The sequence below is a fragment of the Anneissia japonica genome, unplaced genomic scaffold, assembly GCF_011630105.1.
Source record: "Anneissia japonica isolate Jap-2015-1 unplaced genomic scaffold, ASM1163010v1 scaffold288162_len571657_cov150, whole genome shotgun sequence".
Classification (NCBI taxonomy): Eukaryota; Metazoa; Echinodermata; class Crinoidea; order Comatulida; family Comatulidae; genus Anneissia; species Anneissia japonica.
The window spans coordinates 26424-45870 of NW_022753254.1; the positions used below are offsets into that span (position 1 = coordinate 26424).

Consider the following 19447-nt stretch of genomic DNA (forward strand, 5'->3'; position numbering starts at 1 on the left):
TATACTTCTAAAAGTCGTGTATCATGCATAGGAACGTTGACGCCTGCAAGGCTCTGGTTTTAAGTTAGGCCCCAGGGTTCTTCCTAGTAACCTACAAAACAAAAGAGGGGTTACATCAAGGACTGTATATTACTGTATATTGAATGTCAGGTACCTTAATTTTCCGTTTGCACGTCTTAATGTGAGGCCCCCGGGAATTATACTAAATTTTACATAATTTCTGTGCTATTTTCTGCCACAAGTTTTTAAATATTTCCACCATGAACATGCCCTCTATTTTATTGCTTTTATCTATAGGAATTGTATTGATTATTTTTAGATTAAAAAGTAGGTAGTAGGAAGAGGACCATCAAATCTTACCATACATTCCTAATAATTTTAGGCTTATAAAATAATGTGATGTATAAAATACCTCTAATATTAAACAAAATATGACTACAGTAATATTAATATAGGACTATATATAGGCCTATACACAGTAGTATTTCATTTCCTTTGATATGTTTCTTAATCATTAAGTTATTTGATCTATCCTACAAAACAACATATAAATTAAAAATGAATGAGATATTTACCTTAAAATACTTGGTTGAATCAGAGGTGCAGCATGTGTAAAATGTCTCCAACAATAGAAGTAGTTTCCAGGTTTATCTTTATCATTTAACAAACATGGCATAGATTGGTATGTTTGTGCACAATGAACTGTAACTTATAAAATGAGACATCAGACTTTGAACTGTTGTAAAGTTCAATAGTCATAATTTTATAGATAAAATTAAGTCAGGTCTCTACTAGACTAGGTTCCAGTCCCTAAACTTTGTTTTAATCAGTAAAAATGCTTTAAAATATATCAATTTTGGCATCAATGGCATTCCATATTACACTTGCTTATTTACCTTTTTTTTTTTTCTGGGATTAGGCGCATCAAAAAGTTTCTCAACATAAACTGATGCTGGTGGCGCTTTCCGAAATGTGCTTATTCTATGAAAAATAAAAGAAACTCATTCCTTTTCTCTTTTCTTGTTTATGCAACTATACTTTAGTTCTGAATTTTCCTGCAGTTGGCATGGCAGAAATAGCCATTGTTTTCTGTCTTAATTTTTTCCCTTCTATCCCATTTTCCTTTGTTTTTGCACAGCGATTTTCTGTCTCATTTTGGTCACTTTTCATGCTTTGATTTTCTTAAAAATTTGTCCAAGAAAACTACATCAAAGATTCAATTATATTAAAATATAAGGTCATTCTAAACATCTTGAATATTGGAATAGTTAATTAAACTTTTATTTCAATGTAATTTGCATTTTCTGAAGTGTTTCTAACTATTATCGTGAAATACATGAAAAGTTTGTACCTTTGACTTAATATTACACAAGGTGACAAACTAAAAATTCCCTGACCTCTGCAAGGTCAGGTTCTTTAGTGTAATTGTAAGAACTCTCATCATCACCCTCCCTCTACTGATGTTAGGGGTGTATCCAGGATTTTTTTCTGGGTGGGTCATGATCATAATGTTTTGGACCTTTTCAGTGGAGGACAGGAAAAGTAATTATAGTGCTAGTTTGAAGCGGATGACTGGCTCAGTTTCAGAATTGCTGGGATTGAGATAGATTACGTCACGCAATTGGCAAGGTATTTGGACTCATTGCTGGTACCTCATCAATGCTTTTTAATTTATGTCATTGAGAAAAGACCCTAGAAAAAAATGTCTTTGGAAAAAATGTGGACCTTTGAAAATTTTTGGGGGGTCGTACGACCTTCCTGACTCACCTTGCATGCACCCATGGATGTTGAGTTGTTCAAATTCTCTCCTCATAATTTTCTTTAGTATGATTTTATATTTGTGTTTAATTATTTTTTACTTCATACTTTTTCAGTGATTAAAAAAATGTTTTTGTAATTTCAACATCACTTCTCATTGTGGCAATGAGGAAAAGTTCAATGTTGTGCGGTATAATAGTCCCAGTAAAAATGTTCCCAGTAAAAATGGCCCCGGTAAAAATGGCTTCAAATGACAGGTATGTGCCAGGACGTACCTAAAATTTACCTGTAGATGTAACAGGCCTTGGAAGGCCTGGGAATTGTACACATTAAATTGTGTACAGCGATGACGGGGACTTAGCCGAGGATGTATGTTAAAACGATGCCCGGCATTGCTGGGAGGTGGCCAGGACTTTCATATGCATGTAACCGTTTTGGAAATTACATCTGCGGCTAAGTCCCGGGTCCAGGGGGCCGGGACTACAATTGAGAAGTGCATTTGGGAACCACATAACAGAAAGCAGATAAGTGGCTACAGTCATATCAAAATACAGCAATAGTACAGTAGTAATATTAGCCATGGTCACAATGTATTAAGTCCCAATCCTGATTTACATGTCCTTTGGTGTCCTTCTGACCACAAAAAAAAAGATATGTCAAGGATCTATCAAAGTAAAATTTATTATTATATACATGTTTGCTATAAAAAAAATTTTCAGGCTAAATTGAAGTCGGTATGACAGTTGTTTCCAGGGGAGAAGAGCACTGAGATGCAAGTTCAAAAAGACATAAGGGAGATGAGTGTGACCTCATGCATTCTTTCTCACCTGGTAAGTTTTTTTTTTTTTTTTTCAGGTTAATCTTCTTAAAATTCATTGGAGAGTCAGATGATTTCAAGAGAAAGCCAAAGTGGATACAAGTTAAAAAAGACAGGGAAACAAGAATGATGGGAAGCGTGGCCACATGGATTATGAATTAAAGCGTTTTTTCTCATCTTGTAAGTTTATTATATATATTTTTTTTTTCTATCTGACAAAAACAGGCTTGATGTTACCAATAAATACATCCGACTCACAGAAAGGGAACAAAGCTTGATACTAGGGAAATAAGAGAAAAAAAATCTAATTCAGATTCTAATGACATTTATTCAATGATGAGAAACAATACAATATTATAACATAGTATGTTATGTGTACTTTTCACACAGTATGTACAATTAAAGAAGTACTTTGAAAAAAACCTAATTTATTTTTTGTGGGTTACTTTGGAGCGGTAATTCAATCTGTTTTTTTAATACATTTCTATTTTTATGAAACTTGTAATTCAAAACTCATAATAATTATATACATAATTATTTTTCTTTTTAGGCAACATTATTAAAAAAGTCTGATTTACCCATTGTACATTCCAGCTTTGACACAATAAAGAAACAATCCTTGATTAAAATAAATAAAATTAATGCTTAATTGCAATCACACATTTTATATGTCTAATATGATAACTATAATACATGAGGTTTAGTTTCAATAAAAAGCTGTCTTTCATGAATATTACACACAAAAAATGAATAAACATTAATAAAAAAATATTTTCTAAGATATGAAAATGAAATGAATGTGACTCAATGCATGTTTCTCTTTTAATACTGTATTGAATAATATAAATGTTTATTGAGCCTATTCAAAATATGATGTTAATTCAATCATGTAACATGCAACATATGTAAAATTCAGAGCAGTAAAGAATATTGTGGATTTTTCAGCACTCCTTGTGTTTCAGCTGGAGGGCTGAAATACAAGTTACAATAGCACACCGTCTTTCAGATGAGACGTTAAGTCGTTGGTCCTGTGTGCAATTATGGCCCATGTGCACATTAAAGAACACACTATACTCTTCCAAAAAGAGTAGGGGATTGTCTCCAATTGTGCTGCCCAACTGCCACCAAGGACCCCACTGAAAATAAGTCTTCTGCTAGACTTTTGTGGCTATCTTTGGTGTTTGCACAGAATAAATCCAAATCCAATCCAAATAAACTTTAATCACAATTAACAAAGTTACAAAGCATTTTAATTGACTTAATAAAAACTGGTACCATAATACCAACACAATACAATCATGTACAGTATGCAGAGCACACAGCAGCCACCTACCAGTTCCAAATAACACTAGAATGACGCAAGTAGGCCTGTCCTATATTGGGCTTCTCAAGTCTTAACAAACGAGTTCTACTATAATTTACAATTACCACAAGCCCTACCTGACAAATACTTGACAAAACATGCCTTGGGCGATGACGTCCGCTGGATCTTAAAAGAGATTCTTCAATAATGTAAAATATGTATGGTATAATAACATTTAGTAATTGAATATTTTTACTGTGCCATCACCAATACTTGCTACTGCAAGTCTTCTTGGATGATGTGAAAGGATGTATAATCCACATGGTGTGTTGATTCCATCTTCTGGTTTATCAATTCTTTTAATGAAATTCCCATCTCTACTGAATAGCTGTAGTTTGTGATTACCTTTATTTGATATAATGATGTTTTCATCCTCGTCAATTACTACTCCATATGGCTCCCTTGCCTTACCATTCTCATCACCTTCTTTAATAAGGACTTTCATGAACCTGCCCTTGTTATCAAATTGTTGTAATCTACTGTTGTTATGTTCCAATACAAGAAGGTGTCCTTGGTTTGTAAGAGTAACATCAATGACACCATTAACTTCACCTTCTTGGTCACCCTTTGTCCCTATCTTCCTTATCATCTGACCACTATCAATGTCAAACATGAACACACAGCCAATATCCCAATCTCCTACATAAACAATATTTGCTTCCTCATCCACATGGATACCAACTGGATCTTTCACTACTCCCATACCAATTGACTTGACCACCTGACCATTCACATTGAATATTGTGATGTATTTATTACCTGAGTCAGTCAATGCTATGTTACCATTTTTCATTTTGTACATTGTCTCAACTTTCACATCTTGTGGTAGTGTAATCTTGCCAATATATTCTCCTGATTGCTTGTACTGAAGAATTTTATTTGTCTCACATGAAAATAGTAAGTAATCATTTTCTGAGTTAACTACATCTTTTACATCCTTTTTTTTAATGGTATTTACCAATCCTTCTTTCTCTACTTTGATTATCATTGGTGATTGCTGGATTGGTTTATCATCAGCACTCACATCTAGTTTACATATACCTGAGCTAGTGCATTGACCTGTCACAAAATAATTTCCATTGTCATCATCTTCAACTTGTGTAAGGTTCGTTTCTCCTGTAGGCTGTGTCCATGTTGCCTTCAGTTGATTTGCATGTATTTCACATTCATCTGTTTTGATTACTTTGACAACAATTGTCTGACCTTGACACACAGATTCCATTCCCTCTAATATTAGGCAGTCTGCCCTCACTTGTGTAACATTTCCAATATCAATTTGTTGCAATGAAGTAAGCTGTTGTTTATTTATTAAGAATCTAATGTGTCCATTATCATCTGGCTCTGTTTTTGGCAATTCATTGATTCTGTCCTTCAGTGCGGTAATTACTGTTTCACTTGATTGCATTGCTGTAGCTTCATGACTCCTCAATAACTGATTAAGAAAACTCAGTTTTGTATTTATATCAGATATTGTTGTGTTTAATTCATCCATTTGTGCATCGTTGACCTTCTTTTTCCTTTTGTATAGTGTCTCTAATTCATTTTTAATTTTGTCTCCATTCTCTTTGATTTGCCTTATCATCACTTGTATATGATTGTCAATATCTCTCAAAGCTGTCGCTTTATGTTCTTCTAATTTTGTAGCATTCTGTTCAACTGTTTTCAAGCCATATTGTAATTTGTTTTTACAGTTATTGGCAGCTTTCTCCAATGTTTCCGAAGTTTCTTTAAATGTTTGAAATGCTTTAGAGATGCTGATTGGTTTGTGTTTCCCTTCACATGCAATGTGGTCAGTAATTGTGCAATTTATGCATATTGGAGTTTTACACTCTGTACAGTAAAATTCCAAAGGTTTGTTATGATGCAAACACAGCGGCGGATGTAGTAAAGCCATCTGTGAAGGGGTCATTGATCGCACATCCTCCACTGAATGTAGCTTGTGGTTTGCAAAGATTCGAAAGTCTTTATGATGATCACTACAGGCAGTACACAAGTACTGTCTGCAATCCTGGCAGTAGTATTCTGAGAGTCCTTTTTTGCAAACACATTTCATCTCGGCTTTTTCTGAAAATTGTTCAAAGGTTTCCAGTAAGTTATTTAAAAAGGTATTTGGTGGAAGCTTTTGAAGCCCACCCTCTGGAATGAGATATGATTTTGAGCAGGTTGGGCAAATCAGGTCTCCCTTAGTCTTAACCCAGTCTTCCAGACATGCCAAACAGAAACTGTGGAAGCAGTTGAGGGATTTAGGATTTTGAAGTCTCTTAAAGCATATAGTGCACTCTAGGACCTTCTCATCAACACTTTCGAGAAACTGATTCAATCCTGTAAATTATAAATTATTTGTATTATTGTACAGCATAATTAATATACAAAATAATAATTTTGGTTTGGTGACTGATACTGTAGGCATGACCAGTGGTAGTGGTGATGGCATTGGTGGTAGCTCTAGTGGTGAGGTGTAGGCCTTGTAGAGCCCACAAATATAAAGGTCCACCACAAGGTAGTAGTGGCTGGTAAATAATGATATGAAAACAGGATTTTTAAATTTAAATAGTTAAGGAAAATTATTTTAACTGTCGGGAACATTTTCTACATGCTTGTAAATTAGGGACTTTTTAAAAGGGGTGGGGCATTTTTCTCTTTCTTTTTCTCTCCTGGTGTAGTTCTCACTGGAGCAATTTTTGCGGCTTACTTTCACAACTGAATAAAATGTTGCTGCAGCGTTGTGTCAGCATTATTTTATGACACACAACCAATAATGTTTGCAAACATTATAATGTAAGAACGCTTTGTGTTTGCTGGGTAACTATATATCTTAACATTTTAGCCTATGAAGCAAGTTTAAGTTAATTTGGAAACTAAAGGCTCATTATTTCAAACGTTTTGCATATAATATACTGTATGTATCTTCTGTGTATTTTACTGTGGACATTGTTAGAATATACTGTGCCTCTATAACTTGAACTAGGTTCCTGTGAACTGATTTTCTTATTTTCTAAATAATTTTCAGCTACCATATATCCTCTATGTCATGTATTTGTTTCCATGTACACTTTGTAGTTTACTTTTAGGTAATCCCAGGATGTAGGTAAAGTCTTAAACCTTTGAGGTCGTGGTCCGTATCCCAAACGGAGTAATTTATTTACTTTCCCTGGATGCGCGGTCCGACCTATTTATAGTTACTATGACGTTAGGGAAATCCCCTAAAAGAGTCAGCAACAGAGGGCAGCATTATTAAAACAATAGGACAAGGCTTAGCGATCGTATAGAGCAAAAAAAAAAAATTTTTTATGTCAGTGATTGATGTACTGTACTTGGATAGACGAGGATAGCGGAATTGTTTATATGATAAATAATTAATTAATTAATTAATAATAATATAAATAATATGAATCTGAGGAAAGATTTTAACTAGAAACTTTAGCAGCGCAACCAGTAATGCTAGGCCTAGGTCTGCAAACTTTCATTTCGGTTTGGTCATGTACATGGACCTGCTCTCATATTTCAATACTCCTACTCCCATTTCTTTATTATTATTATATTATATTATTATTTTATCAAATGTACTAGTTTTAGTGAAATATATCCTAGATCCAGTAGTCCACCCTAGTTAGAAATAAGCATATGTAGTCCTAGCTAGGCTTACTTGACCTCTATCGGTGGAGGGGGGGGAGGGCGTGTGATAGAGGCCGTTCCCCAAATTTTGACCTTAATGACCTTTGTGACCTTGGGCATAAAAAAATCGTCATAGATATGAAAGCATAATATTTCTTAACCAAAATTTGTTTTGTTTTTTTTTTGTTTTTTTGTAGAAAACATATTACACATAATGCGTAACATTTATGAGCATAGGCCTTTTTTTAGTGTCGTTTGCATGGGGTTTATGGGAAAAGAAGTACCTTTATTGGGCCCCTAAATTGCAATTTTGGGGCACATGACCTTTGACTTAGGTAAAAAAGTCAAATAATTTTGCTATTTTTCAAACCCAACATTTGCAGAAATTTAGTCATAAAAATTTATTATGCATTATTCAGAAACCTATTAAAACCCCTTAAGGGGCCCCAAAAACCTAGAATAAACCCCATTGGGACTTCATAGGGTTAACTGAGAGATGGTATAAATATCAAAAGAATGCTTGTATTATACATTTAACAGGAAGTTGTTCAGTAGTAAAAATAGATTCATGGACCATTCACATCATTATCCAACACTGGGAAACAGATATTATAGTAAGAATTTTATTAAGTTTTTCAAATGTTTTAAAATTATTTAAGTTGCATTGTGCTTATAAAATAAAATATTTACCTTACCTTAAAGTTTAACTAGAGGTACTGCACATGAAGTGTGTCATAGTTGTGGGTTTTTCCAGGTTTATTCCAGGTTAGTCATGTGACCTGGTATGGGATTGTGTATGCAATCAAGTGTGACTTTATGAAATCAGTCATGCAGCAGTGTTGAACTGTTGTAAAGTTCAATAGTTATAAACTCATCCAAGGTTTCTTTTACTAGCAGGGCTGAAAAAAGTGTGCCTGTGCGAATGAAGGCCGCAGTCATTGCATATTATTTCTCAGAAGGAATTGGAAAAAAAAATTCTAGCTTTTTCTAGACAATAACCAGCATCAGCCAGACTATATAGTAAAGCCTGCGCGGGCCTAGAAATACGTCCATGCATTTCGGAAAGTAAGGGCAGCCAATTCCTGCGCAATTTTTTGCAAACAATGTGATGTGGGATTTTCTGCGCAAATTTGAGCTAGTTTTTGAGAAATCATCGGCGGAATTAAAAAAGTATGGAGCATCAGTAATTTAAACATGAAAATTAAATTTTAATATATATTAGGTCATTTAGTGGAATTGACTAACTGTTACCATATTTACAAGTAAAAGTATTACAGCTTCTTGAGCTTTAAACTAAAGTTTGCTATATATTGCGACTCAGTTTTTAATTTAGTGCCTACTACCTAAATTATATATTGTTGGTAACTTTGCACTGGTATTTATGTCTTTATTCTAAAAAAATGTTTCATTTTTATTTTAATATAAAATGTACAAATCAAAATCATGTTTTCTATTCTTCCTAGGCAAATTATTAATAAAATGTTAAAGAATAATGATCATCAAAGTCTAAGGCCAACAAAAAAAACAAGAAATTGTGTTGGCCATGTTTTGGGAAAATCCAAAAACTGGGTAGGTAAACAAAATTGCCTTCCACCATGCCCTCTATTTAAATTCATGGGTCTGCCTAATGTGGTGACAACTATCTATTTAGCTTAATCTATATCCAAGTGGATTTGTATAGCTTGGTGGTTAAGATGCTTTAATTCCAATCCGTGGGTTCTAGGTTCAATCTGGTCACAGTAACATTATTTTTTTCTCACGACCAAAACAACTTCACCCTCATAAGGAGTCTTAGGCTGCATTCAGACTTAGAGATAAGCTGGGCTTGAGTTAAGCCTGGCTCAATATTAAGCCCCTGCAGCAATTAAACACTGTAGCATGTCAAGCAGTTCGGCTTGAGATAAGCCGCCTAGTTCAGACTGGCAGGTGGATAAACCCGGTGAGTTGAGCCGGGTTTATCCACATAGTCTGAACTACTGTATACTAGGCCTGTGTGTATGTAGATTGTCTTGTGTTGATATTGTTTGTCTTGTGAAGTGATATGCCACTTTGAATGTACTTTTTTTATAAGAACAATGAGCCTGATTGCTTCTTATAAAAAAGGGAAAATGTCATGCGGTTTCTTATATTTAAAAAAAAGAAAAATTGGAGTAGGTATGATGATGTTATACCCTCTATAATGTGGTTTCTTATATTTAAAAAAAAAAAAAAATTGGAGTAGGTTTGACTGTAATACCCTCTATAGTATAATACAGTAAAGTAATATACTGCTTATGCATATTGTTAATGTATGGACTAGCTCGTTTACAGTAATTTTCTTCTTTCCTAAGGTTCTCTTCATGTCTGAGCTACCCGGTAAACTGGTACCCTACTGTGACGTAGCATGGGATCTATCCCATGGTTCAGTAGGGGTTATTCATGAATTTACTATTTCTAATCATTGGCCAGGCATACAGGTCAATGACATTGTTCTATTTGATATATCATTCCATTGATTTGATGCCAGTGACTGGTCATTTATCATTTGGCTCTGACATGTCAATTGTGGGGACCAAAATGTTCAATGACCAGGACCAGTTAATGAATAAGAAGAAATTGTATGGGAACCGAAATGATGTGGTTAGAAAGGAATGTAGATCTAATGCTGGGAGGTTTCTTTATTAGCAACAAGGACTTTTATAAACCTTCCCTCATTATTAAATAACTGTAATCTACTTGTTCCAGTACCTAAACATTCACTCTCCAATACAAGAAGGTGTCCTTGATTTGTAAGAGTAACACCATCGACATAACTCATTTTACCTTCTTTTGTACCATGTGACCTTATTGTTCTGATGGTCTTGCCATTATTCATGTCAAACATGTACACACAGCTACTGAGGAAACCACTTGGTGCTGCATACAAAACATTTGATGTCTCATCCACATGAATGCTCCGTGGTGTATTCTTTACTCTCTCACTAATTGTTTTAATCAGCTGACCATTCATATTGCATATTCTGATAGGTTTATTATTGTAATCACTGAATGCTATGTTACCATTCTTCATTTTGTACATTCTGTTAACTTTCACACCTTGTGGTAGTGTAACCTTACCAATATATTCTCCTGCTGTCTCTTATACACATCTAGATGTGTATAAGAGACATGGCACCAGCAACTGGCCTACATAAACTTGTGTAATTATGATTATGGCATCTCATTGTCGTCAGTGGCACTCTCAGACTTAAACTGCCACCAGAAACATAAGCCAGCACGCCATCCGAACCAGCGCCGATATATATTGGCTGTAGGTTGTGGCGCCCCTGCACTAACCGTTCAGCCATCCAAATCGCCATAGAAAAGTGTTTAAAAATAAATTTTGTATGGTACTGTCAGTAAAAATTTGATCCCTGTCCAAAATTGGTCCCCCGGACTGTTTTTGGATTTAAAATTACCTGCCTACCATCATCATAAAAATTTAAAAAAATTTCATGAATCTAAAATAAAAATTATGATACTCATACACATAACCTCTGTCAGATTATCAGATTTTTTTTTGGAAAAAAAGTATTGGATGCCCAACACATCATGACCAAATTTAGGAATATCAACAGTTTTTTCAAAAAATCGCACAATTGATAGTCGAAACATAATGAATTTAAGAAGGTCAGTTTTTACCGAGAATTAATTGTTGATTTTGTTGGTAAGTGCTGCCTTACCACTTGGTCACTCGACCATATTATATTGTGGTTTAATTTATTGCTACTTTGATTTATTTGATTTATTAGTTTTACATGGTCACGTCAGTTATTCCAACATAATTTGTATTTTTTAGTGTCCTGCATATCGCACTGACTTAGGCGATACAAGACTGTCCCTTGTCACTGGATTTTATAACTAATAAACCAGCACAAAGTACACCTACCAGCTCCCAGCTTCTGGGTGAGGATAGGTAGCCACAGGTAAATGCTTTGGCCAAAGAAAACAAACAAGAAATTCGAACCAAATTCCACAAGATTGAAAACCCGAACCACAGCTACTATAAGGTTAGTTTAAACATAAGTTCTGATAAATCATTTTTTATAACTGTGTCATAGGCATAGGCTGGGGATACAGTGGTTCCCCCCCCCCATCCCGAATATGGTAGAAAATTCCACCACAGGTAAAGTGCTTTGACCAAAGAAAACAAACAAGAATCACAACAGTGATTCAAACCACATTCGCAAGATTGAAAACCCGAACCACTACAGTTGCCATAAGGTAAGTTATTGTATATAGCTGTATATTAGGGGTGTACAGTAGGCTGGGGGAATGGTGTGGAGGATGTACGTCACCCCCTCCATATACTAGAAAATTAGTTCTACTAAGTGGATTAAAAGACTAAAAACAACCATAAATTTTCACTGGAAATAGGAATTTAGTTCCTCATTCCCAATTTTTGCACCTCCCATGCCATTTTGCTCCTCCACCGCCCCCTACCCCAGGCCCAAAACAGCCTAAGTTTATGTACTGTAATACATAATCTCATAATCAGAAATAATTAACAGAATTGATTGGAACAATAAATGAATATGAAGATACATTTATTTTCATTTACAGCAATATATAGTAAACCACCAAATTTTACTCTTTAACCTTCACTCTTTAAAGGGGTCTCAGGAGTATCACTTTGCTGATAAGAATTTCACAGACTATGTTTGGAGTGCAGTAGTGAAGACTGCGCATGGCCACCCTGGGTCTTGTTGGTTGTGTGGTCACACATTTTTTCCAGCTGGCCATCATTAATAACTTCCCAATATTTTATAACCAGTCCGTACATTCTCATACAATTATAATCGAAATGGTGTACTACTACATTGATGATTAGTGCCATAAACTTATTGCAGAAATTAAAAAGGTCCACACACTTCTCATTTTTTCCACCAATCAAAGAGAGATTTTACATAAACAATCACTTAAAAACAACATATATCATGACAACTTCAGAGATTTTATTCCTACAGTATATTAATTTGGTATGTAAACAATTAAACTTAGTTGGTATATCATACAGTAATTAGAATTAAAAATTTGAACATTATAATATAATAATAATAATTTACTTTTAATAACAATTTGTATTGAGCTTAAAAACTGTTGTAGTGCTTTTAAGAAATAAGTCTATAATAATTATTTTAAAAAAGAAATAATAAAAAGAAGTTATTACCATAAAATAGTAACAACTGTTTTAACCCAAGGTATTGTAGCCAATTAACGAACAGGATTAGACACTTTCTTTGGATAGATGACTAATTTAATAAAACTTTCCTGTGGATATCCTAGTATCATTTCATTTGTTATTACCAATGATTCATTATATATCTGCTGTAGAAATTGAAAATATTATATAGTTTAATAATTTAATATTTTTATTGAACTTTTTTGTTTTTTGTTTGGTTGGTATAAATTATTACAGGTTGCTACGGCAACTCTTCGTGGATTATTTGAAATGATGGACAACCCACATGCATGCTTAATTCCATCTTTTTGTTTATCAATTCTTTTAGTGAATGTTCCATCACTACTGAATAAAAGTAGTTGGTAATTACATGCTACAATGATGTTGCCATCATCATCAACTACTATTCGGCAAGGTCGTGTAAACTTAACTTTTCTATTTCTGTTTCTAATATTAATGATTGATTTTATGTACCTTCCCTCATTATCAAATAGTTGTATTCTTTTGAAGGAATCATCCAGTAACAGAAGATGCCCTTGATTTGTAAGAGCAATGTCAGTCAACCTATAGTTGATACAACAAGGGTCTTCATTTAATATTTTTGGAGGAATCTTTGTGATCATCTCCCCACTGCTGAGGTCAAACTTGTACACACATGTTGAAACTGTATTTCCAGAAAAAATAAACATTTGTTGGTTTGTACCATAATCGCAAATTGCAGGCACATACACAACATTTGACGACTCATCCACATGAATACCAAATATACCATATGGAAACTCAAATACTTCCTCACCTATCGATTTGATCACCTGACCATTCATATTACATATTGTAATGCAGCTATTACCCCAATCACTGAATGCTATGTCACCATTCTTCATTTTGTACATCCTGTTAACTTCCACACCTTGTGGTAGTGTAACTTTACCAATATATTCTCCTGATTGCTTGTAGTTCAGTATTTCGTTTGTCAAACATGAAACCAGCAAGGAATCGTCTTCACACTTAATCACATCCCTAAGTCTAACATTTTTCATTTTAATGGTTTTCATTAATCCTTTAGAAAGATTGTGATGATGACCCTTAGAAATGCGATTTGATTTTAAGCAATTTGGGCAAGTCAATTTATTCATCTTAACACTGTCCTTTACACATGCCAAACAGGAAATTAAGAGGCAGCTGAAGGATCTGGGCTTACGAATTCTTCTAAAGCAAATCCTACACTCAAACAAGTTTGTCTCGTCTACATTATCTTCAACCTGATTTGGCTCACTGGTAGTCATCTTGAAACAATCCTGTGAATTATAAATCATTAAAAGGAAAATTAACTGAGGCTATGATCAGTGGCCTATTAAGCCTTGATTGACATTCCTTTTCATTTCATTATGTATTAGGTCCAACACAAAAAATATGGAGACCAGAGGCAAAGTGAACTGAATCACTGTAGCAGTGTTGGTTAACTCATCCCGAACCTACTTTTACATACCATACTACTCTACAAATTCATTACATTATCGTATTATCAACCATTATTAACCAAAAAACAATTATAGAAATAAATAAGGTAACTGGTCAGGTAAAAGGAAGAAGGCAGGACCTGTAAAGATGAGGAAAACAAATCTCGTGAAGGGACAACCTGAAAAGAAAGAAAAGATTATACTTACAGAATTATGATCTTTTTGAAGTCACTAAAAATTCTGTGTATATCTGTACACTTCTATTTCTTTCCTTCATCTGCGTCAGTGTGTGATATTGTCTTTACCCATTTAATTATTAATATATTCAAATTTCAAGGAAGGCAAACCAATCCAATGTACACCACCATCATTATTATAATCTTTGTTGACATTTGACCTCACTATGTCAAAGTACCGTACAAACATAGGTGGCAGTATAATGATATTTATCATAGCCCTGGAATTTAATGCTCTGTACGCTGTGTTCGGATGCATTCCTGACTTTTAATATTGGATTAAACATTAATAAGTATAATAAGTTGAAAGAAAATTGCTAGACTTAAAGTATTTAAAATATATAATCTATTTTTCAAAAATTGCCTTCAGCCCTGCAGCCTTCAGGCAGTTTTTTTGGGAAATAATAATAATAATAATTGCTTCTGTTCCCCATAGTGTAAAAAAACTGTAGATTTCCAAGATTAGTTACAATTGATTTCATGATTATTAATTATTAACAATAATAATAATAATAATAATTATAATTATAACAATAGCTTATTATGTATTATCATTAATGGGAATTCAGATAGGTATATCTTACTTTGTATTTGTAATGTACTTTATCATTTTAATATAATATATAACATGTAAATGCAAAATAAATATAATTTATTTGATTTGAAAAAAAAAGTAGGAAGAAAAAAATAAATAAAATCACGTTTTAAGGCAACTTAAAAATCTGGATAAAAGTAAGTGAAATTCAAATGTTGGTTTTGTGACTATTATTAATGCCTTTTTTTATACCTTGTTTTTCAAAACCACTGCACACCAATATTAATGGTCTTGAGTAAAATAAAATTTAATTTTTGGCCGATTGGTGCACCTGCCACCACAAAATTTTTTTTTTTTAAATGAAAGTTTTTGGTTATTTTTATAACGCCCGCTGCCTTGAAATCTCCAAAAATAAGATGTGTATATTTTTTCCCAATTATATATATATATTAAAAATATTTAACCATTATTACCATTTTATTTTTACCTCCATCTGGATGTTTTTGGCAAAACCATTTGCTAAATAAGAATATAAAATATTATTTTTATATTTTTTTTCCCGCTGACAAACTTTTAAAAAATAAGTTCGCGAAACAATTTAAAAAAAACAGTCTGGCCTTGTTCATACCATCAAAATTTCATGTCAGACGCAAGTAACAAGAAGGTGGTTAAAGGAATGATCCATTTCAGAATAGGGGTATTGGTTGAAATATACAGAGGAGCTATCACACACCCAGTTAATCCTACTCTTGATGGTAATTGCTGGTGTTCATAGAATAATTAGCAAAGTATCAGTTACTTCTTCATTGTATTATCTATATTTTATTAGGTTGTATTTATTTTACTAAATTTACCATAGAGCATCATCATTTCTGTTTGCTGAATTTCTTTTGTATCATAGTGTATTTCATTGAATAAATACGATCTGGTTAGGTTGTATTTATTAGTAAATGCAATCTAATAATAACTGTATTTATTTAAGTAAATGTATGATACTTGAATTAATTTAACCCAATAAATTATTTTTTGGTTATATATTATATATCTACATTTATTAATAATAATACAACTTAATATATCAGTTAATGATGCTGTATTAATTATGTATAATTAATAGATAATACTTAAATGAATGCATCCTAATAAGAAATGTTAATTAGGTTGTTCTAGTATAACTTATTTTTGTTAGATAAATACCACCTGAAAATAGACATAAATATAGCTCATAGGCCTCCTGAACTACAGCACTACACATCATTTTTTTCTTTAAAATGTTACACTTTCAATAGCCTAGGCTAGGCTCAGGCAAGGAATCTATTTCAAAAACATAAACCAACATAAAATTATAGTTCTATTTTAATACATAAATAACACTTTATAATAATAATAATAACAATAATAATAATAATAACAATAATAATAACAATAATGGTCGACTTATAGCGTGCATATTACGGACACCTCTATGTGCTTAACGGTATTGGTTGAAATATTCACAGGAGCTATCACACACCCAGTTAATCCTACTCTTGATGGTAATTGTTGGTGTTCATAGAATAATTAGCAAAGTATCAGTTACTTCTTCATTGTATTATCTATATTTTATTAGGTTGTATTTATTTTACTAAATTTACCATAGAGCATCATCATTTCTGTTTGCTGAATTTCTTTTGTATCATAGTGTATTTCATTGAATAAATACGATCTGGTTAGGTTGTATTTATTAGTAAATGCAATCTAATAATAACTGTATTTATTTAAGTAAATGTATGATACTTGAATTAATTTAACCCAATAAATTATTTTTTGGTTATATATTATATATCTACATTTATTAATAATAATACAACTTAATATATCAGTTAATGATGCTGTATTAATTATGTATAATTAATAGATAATACTTAAATGAATGCATCCTAATAAGAAATGTTAATTAGGTTGTTCTAGTATAACTTATTTTTGTTAGATAAATACCACCTGAAAATAGACATAAATATAGCTCATAGGCCCCCTGCACTACAGCACTACACATCACACTTTCAATAGCCTAGGCTAGGCTCAGGCCAGGCAAGGAATATATTTCAAAAACATAAATCAACATAAAATTATAGTTCTATTTTAATACATAAATAACACTTTATAATAATTATAATAATAATAATAACAATAATAATAACAATAATGGTCGACTTATAGCGTGCATATTACGGACACCTCTATATGCTTAACATAAATATGAATATTTATATGAATATAATCTAAATATGAATATAATATATAATATAATATATACCGATAAATATAATATAATATGAATATAATATATAATATATAAATATAATATGAATATAATATAATGTGAATGTATAATATAATATAATATGAATATAATATATATTATTATTATAGCAGTATGAATTATTATTATAATAATAATTGGACGATGAAACATACACAGTAAATATAATGATAATATTATTAATAGTAGGTTTTTATATAGCGCTCTATACAACTAAGTCTCAGGGCGCTTTCCACATTATTACCCCAGTATAGTACATTATATTTATGTAGTAATTAGGTTGTATTTAATTGATTATATAGTTACTAAATTATACTTAAATTGGTATCAACCTATCTTTAACAGATTTTTACATTAATAATAACTAATAACAAATTGAACCAAGGGGGTATAAACAATGTATTTGAAATATGTTTACTCATGATTCTACCTAAAAAAAAAAGCATTATAAACACTACACTTATTAATAATAATACAATCTAATAAATCAGTTAATTAGGCTATAGGTATTTAATTAATTATATATAATAAATAAATAATAATTAAAGGAGTACAGCCTAATATTATTTGTTAATTAGGTTGTTTTAGTATCATTTATTTTTTTAGTAGTATTTATTTATTCCCCCTAATAAATACCAATGGCATAAGTAACATTTCATAATAATAATTATTATTGGACGATAGACAGTAAATGTAGGTCTCTTCTAGAGTACATAGTAATTAATTAATAATACTTAAATTAATACAATCTAATCATCAGATTTTTCAGATCTACAGTATTTTAAAAATGTATCTCATGATACCACGAAAAAAAAAAAACATTATATACACTACAATTATTTTAAATTTGTAATTAGATTAAAACACATTTTATGTTAGTTTTACTTTGTCTTTGAAATGGACACAGAGAAGAATATTTAAATATAGTAGTATGTATCAGGTGTAGTTTATTTTTATGTATGTTTCATCGGGTTCCGTTTTATCATGTACAATAATAATTATTATTATTACTTAATGAAGTGCAAGTTTTTACAGAATAATTTCAACAAGAAAAAAAATAAATAAATCAATGCCTGGAACATCCATAAAGTCCTTAGACTTATTTCCAATAGGATAGTTCAATTCAATGCAATTCAGTAGGATTTAAATTGCTATGCACCTGTGATTGTGTACCTACATAAACATACTGGTAATCTATTTGTAGAAGCCTCACTAAGGTCTTGTGAAGAGGGAAATTGCTTAAACCTATATCTTCATCTATCAAACCTTTTGACACATCCAACTAAAGACCTCCAAAATTACAGTGGCATAACTATTGCAGATTCTGCAGGTTCATTGAACATGGGCTCCTAAGCTCCAGTGGCCATCGATCTATGAAGGTCCTGTCCCACCCCTTATAAAAAAAATCTGATGAAGCAATGCGTAAATAAAAATATAGATTGATAGTATTTATGTTTATATAATACTGCACATTTTAATTTAAAATTGTAAAAAATAATCACTTATGCCTAGGAGTGGTTCAGGTGGTTCATTGAAACTAGGCCCCTGGTCTTTTAGGGCGCACCCCTTATTTAAAAAAATCTGATAAATCAATGCGCAGACAAATATTGATTAATAATATTTATCTTTGTAATTTGATATTTTTATTTATTCCAAAGGCTATATATAAATGAAGTCATCACTATGTATAACCTTGCACCACATTATTTATCTAACAGATTTGTCTTTAAAAATAATTGCTATGATATAAGAACTAAACCAGAATTAATATTGCCAAAACCAAAAACTGGACTGACTACAAGAAGTTTGTCATATACTGTAGAGGTGAAGAACTTTGGAATGAACAATGTTAAAAATGTTTTAAGAAATTGTCTTTATTTAAAATGCATACTTGCGACATTGTAATTACACATAACAGAATGTTTGTTAACACAATTGTGGTAGTTTCTAACATAAACTACTGTATTTTTGTTTTGTGTTCCAGTTTGTAAAGTGTAATTTATACCCGATTCACACATGAAGTTAAATTTAACAAAATTGAAATGGTTCAAAAAGCTGTCATTGAGCAGCTGTCTCATAACTTAAAGTAGGTCCCTTGACCTTAGCCCTAACAAGGTGTCCCAGTAAAGAGGTGTCACTGTACAGTGTACAGTAGTGCAAA

General features: G+C 32.2%; 2 protein-coding genes across 4 annotated transcripts; both read right to left on the reverse strand.

Moving 5' to 3' along the window:
• Positions 1 to 2883: 2883 nt before the first annotated feature.
• On the reverse strand, positions 2884 to 10542 carry LOC117122786 (tripartite motif-containing protein 2-like). The gene is made up of 2 exons (XM_033268523.1): positions 10269 to 10542; positions 2884 to 6260 (listed from the first exon to the last, which is right to left on the reverse strand). The coding sequence occupies exons 1-2, from the start codon at positions 10540 to 10542 to the stop codon at positions 4114 to 4116; spliced, it is 2421 nt and encodes an 806-aa protein (XP_033124414.1). The 3' UTR covers positions 2884 to 4113.
• Positions 10543 to 12101: 1559 nt separating this feature from the next.
• On the reverse strand, positions 12102 to 14580 carry LOC117122804. 3 transcript variants are annotated; one of them, XM_033268552.1, is made up of 3 exons: positions 14421 to 14580; positions 13157 to 14051; positions 12102 to 13080 (listed from the first exon to the last, which is right to left on the reverse strand). In XM_033268552.1, the coding sequence occupies exons 2-3, from the start codon at positions 14037 to 14039 to the stop codon at positions 12995 to 12997; spliced, it is 969 nt and encodes a 322-aa protein (XP_033124443.1). In that variant the 5' UTR covers positions 14040 to 14051; positions 14421 to 14580; the 3' UTR covers positions 12102 to 12994. The 3 variants fall into 3 exon arrangements, with proteins under 3 accessions (XP_033124443.1, XP_033124441.1, XP_033124442.1); XM_033268550.1 differs by having other exon boundaries at positions 12102 to 14051; XM_033268551.1 differs by having other exon boundaries at positions 12102 to 14061.
• Positions 14581 to 19447: the final 4867 nt, after the last annotated feature.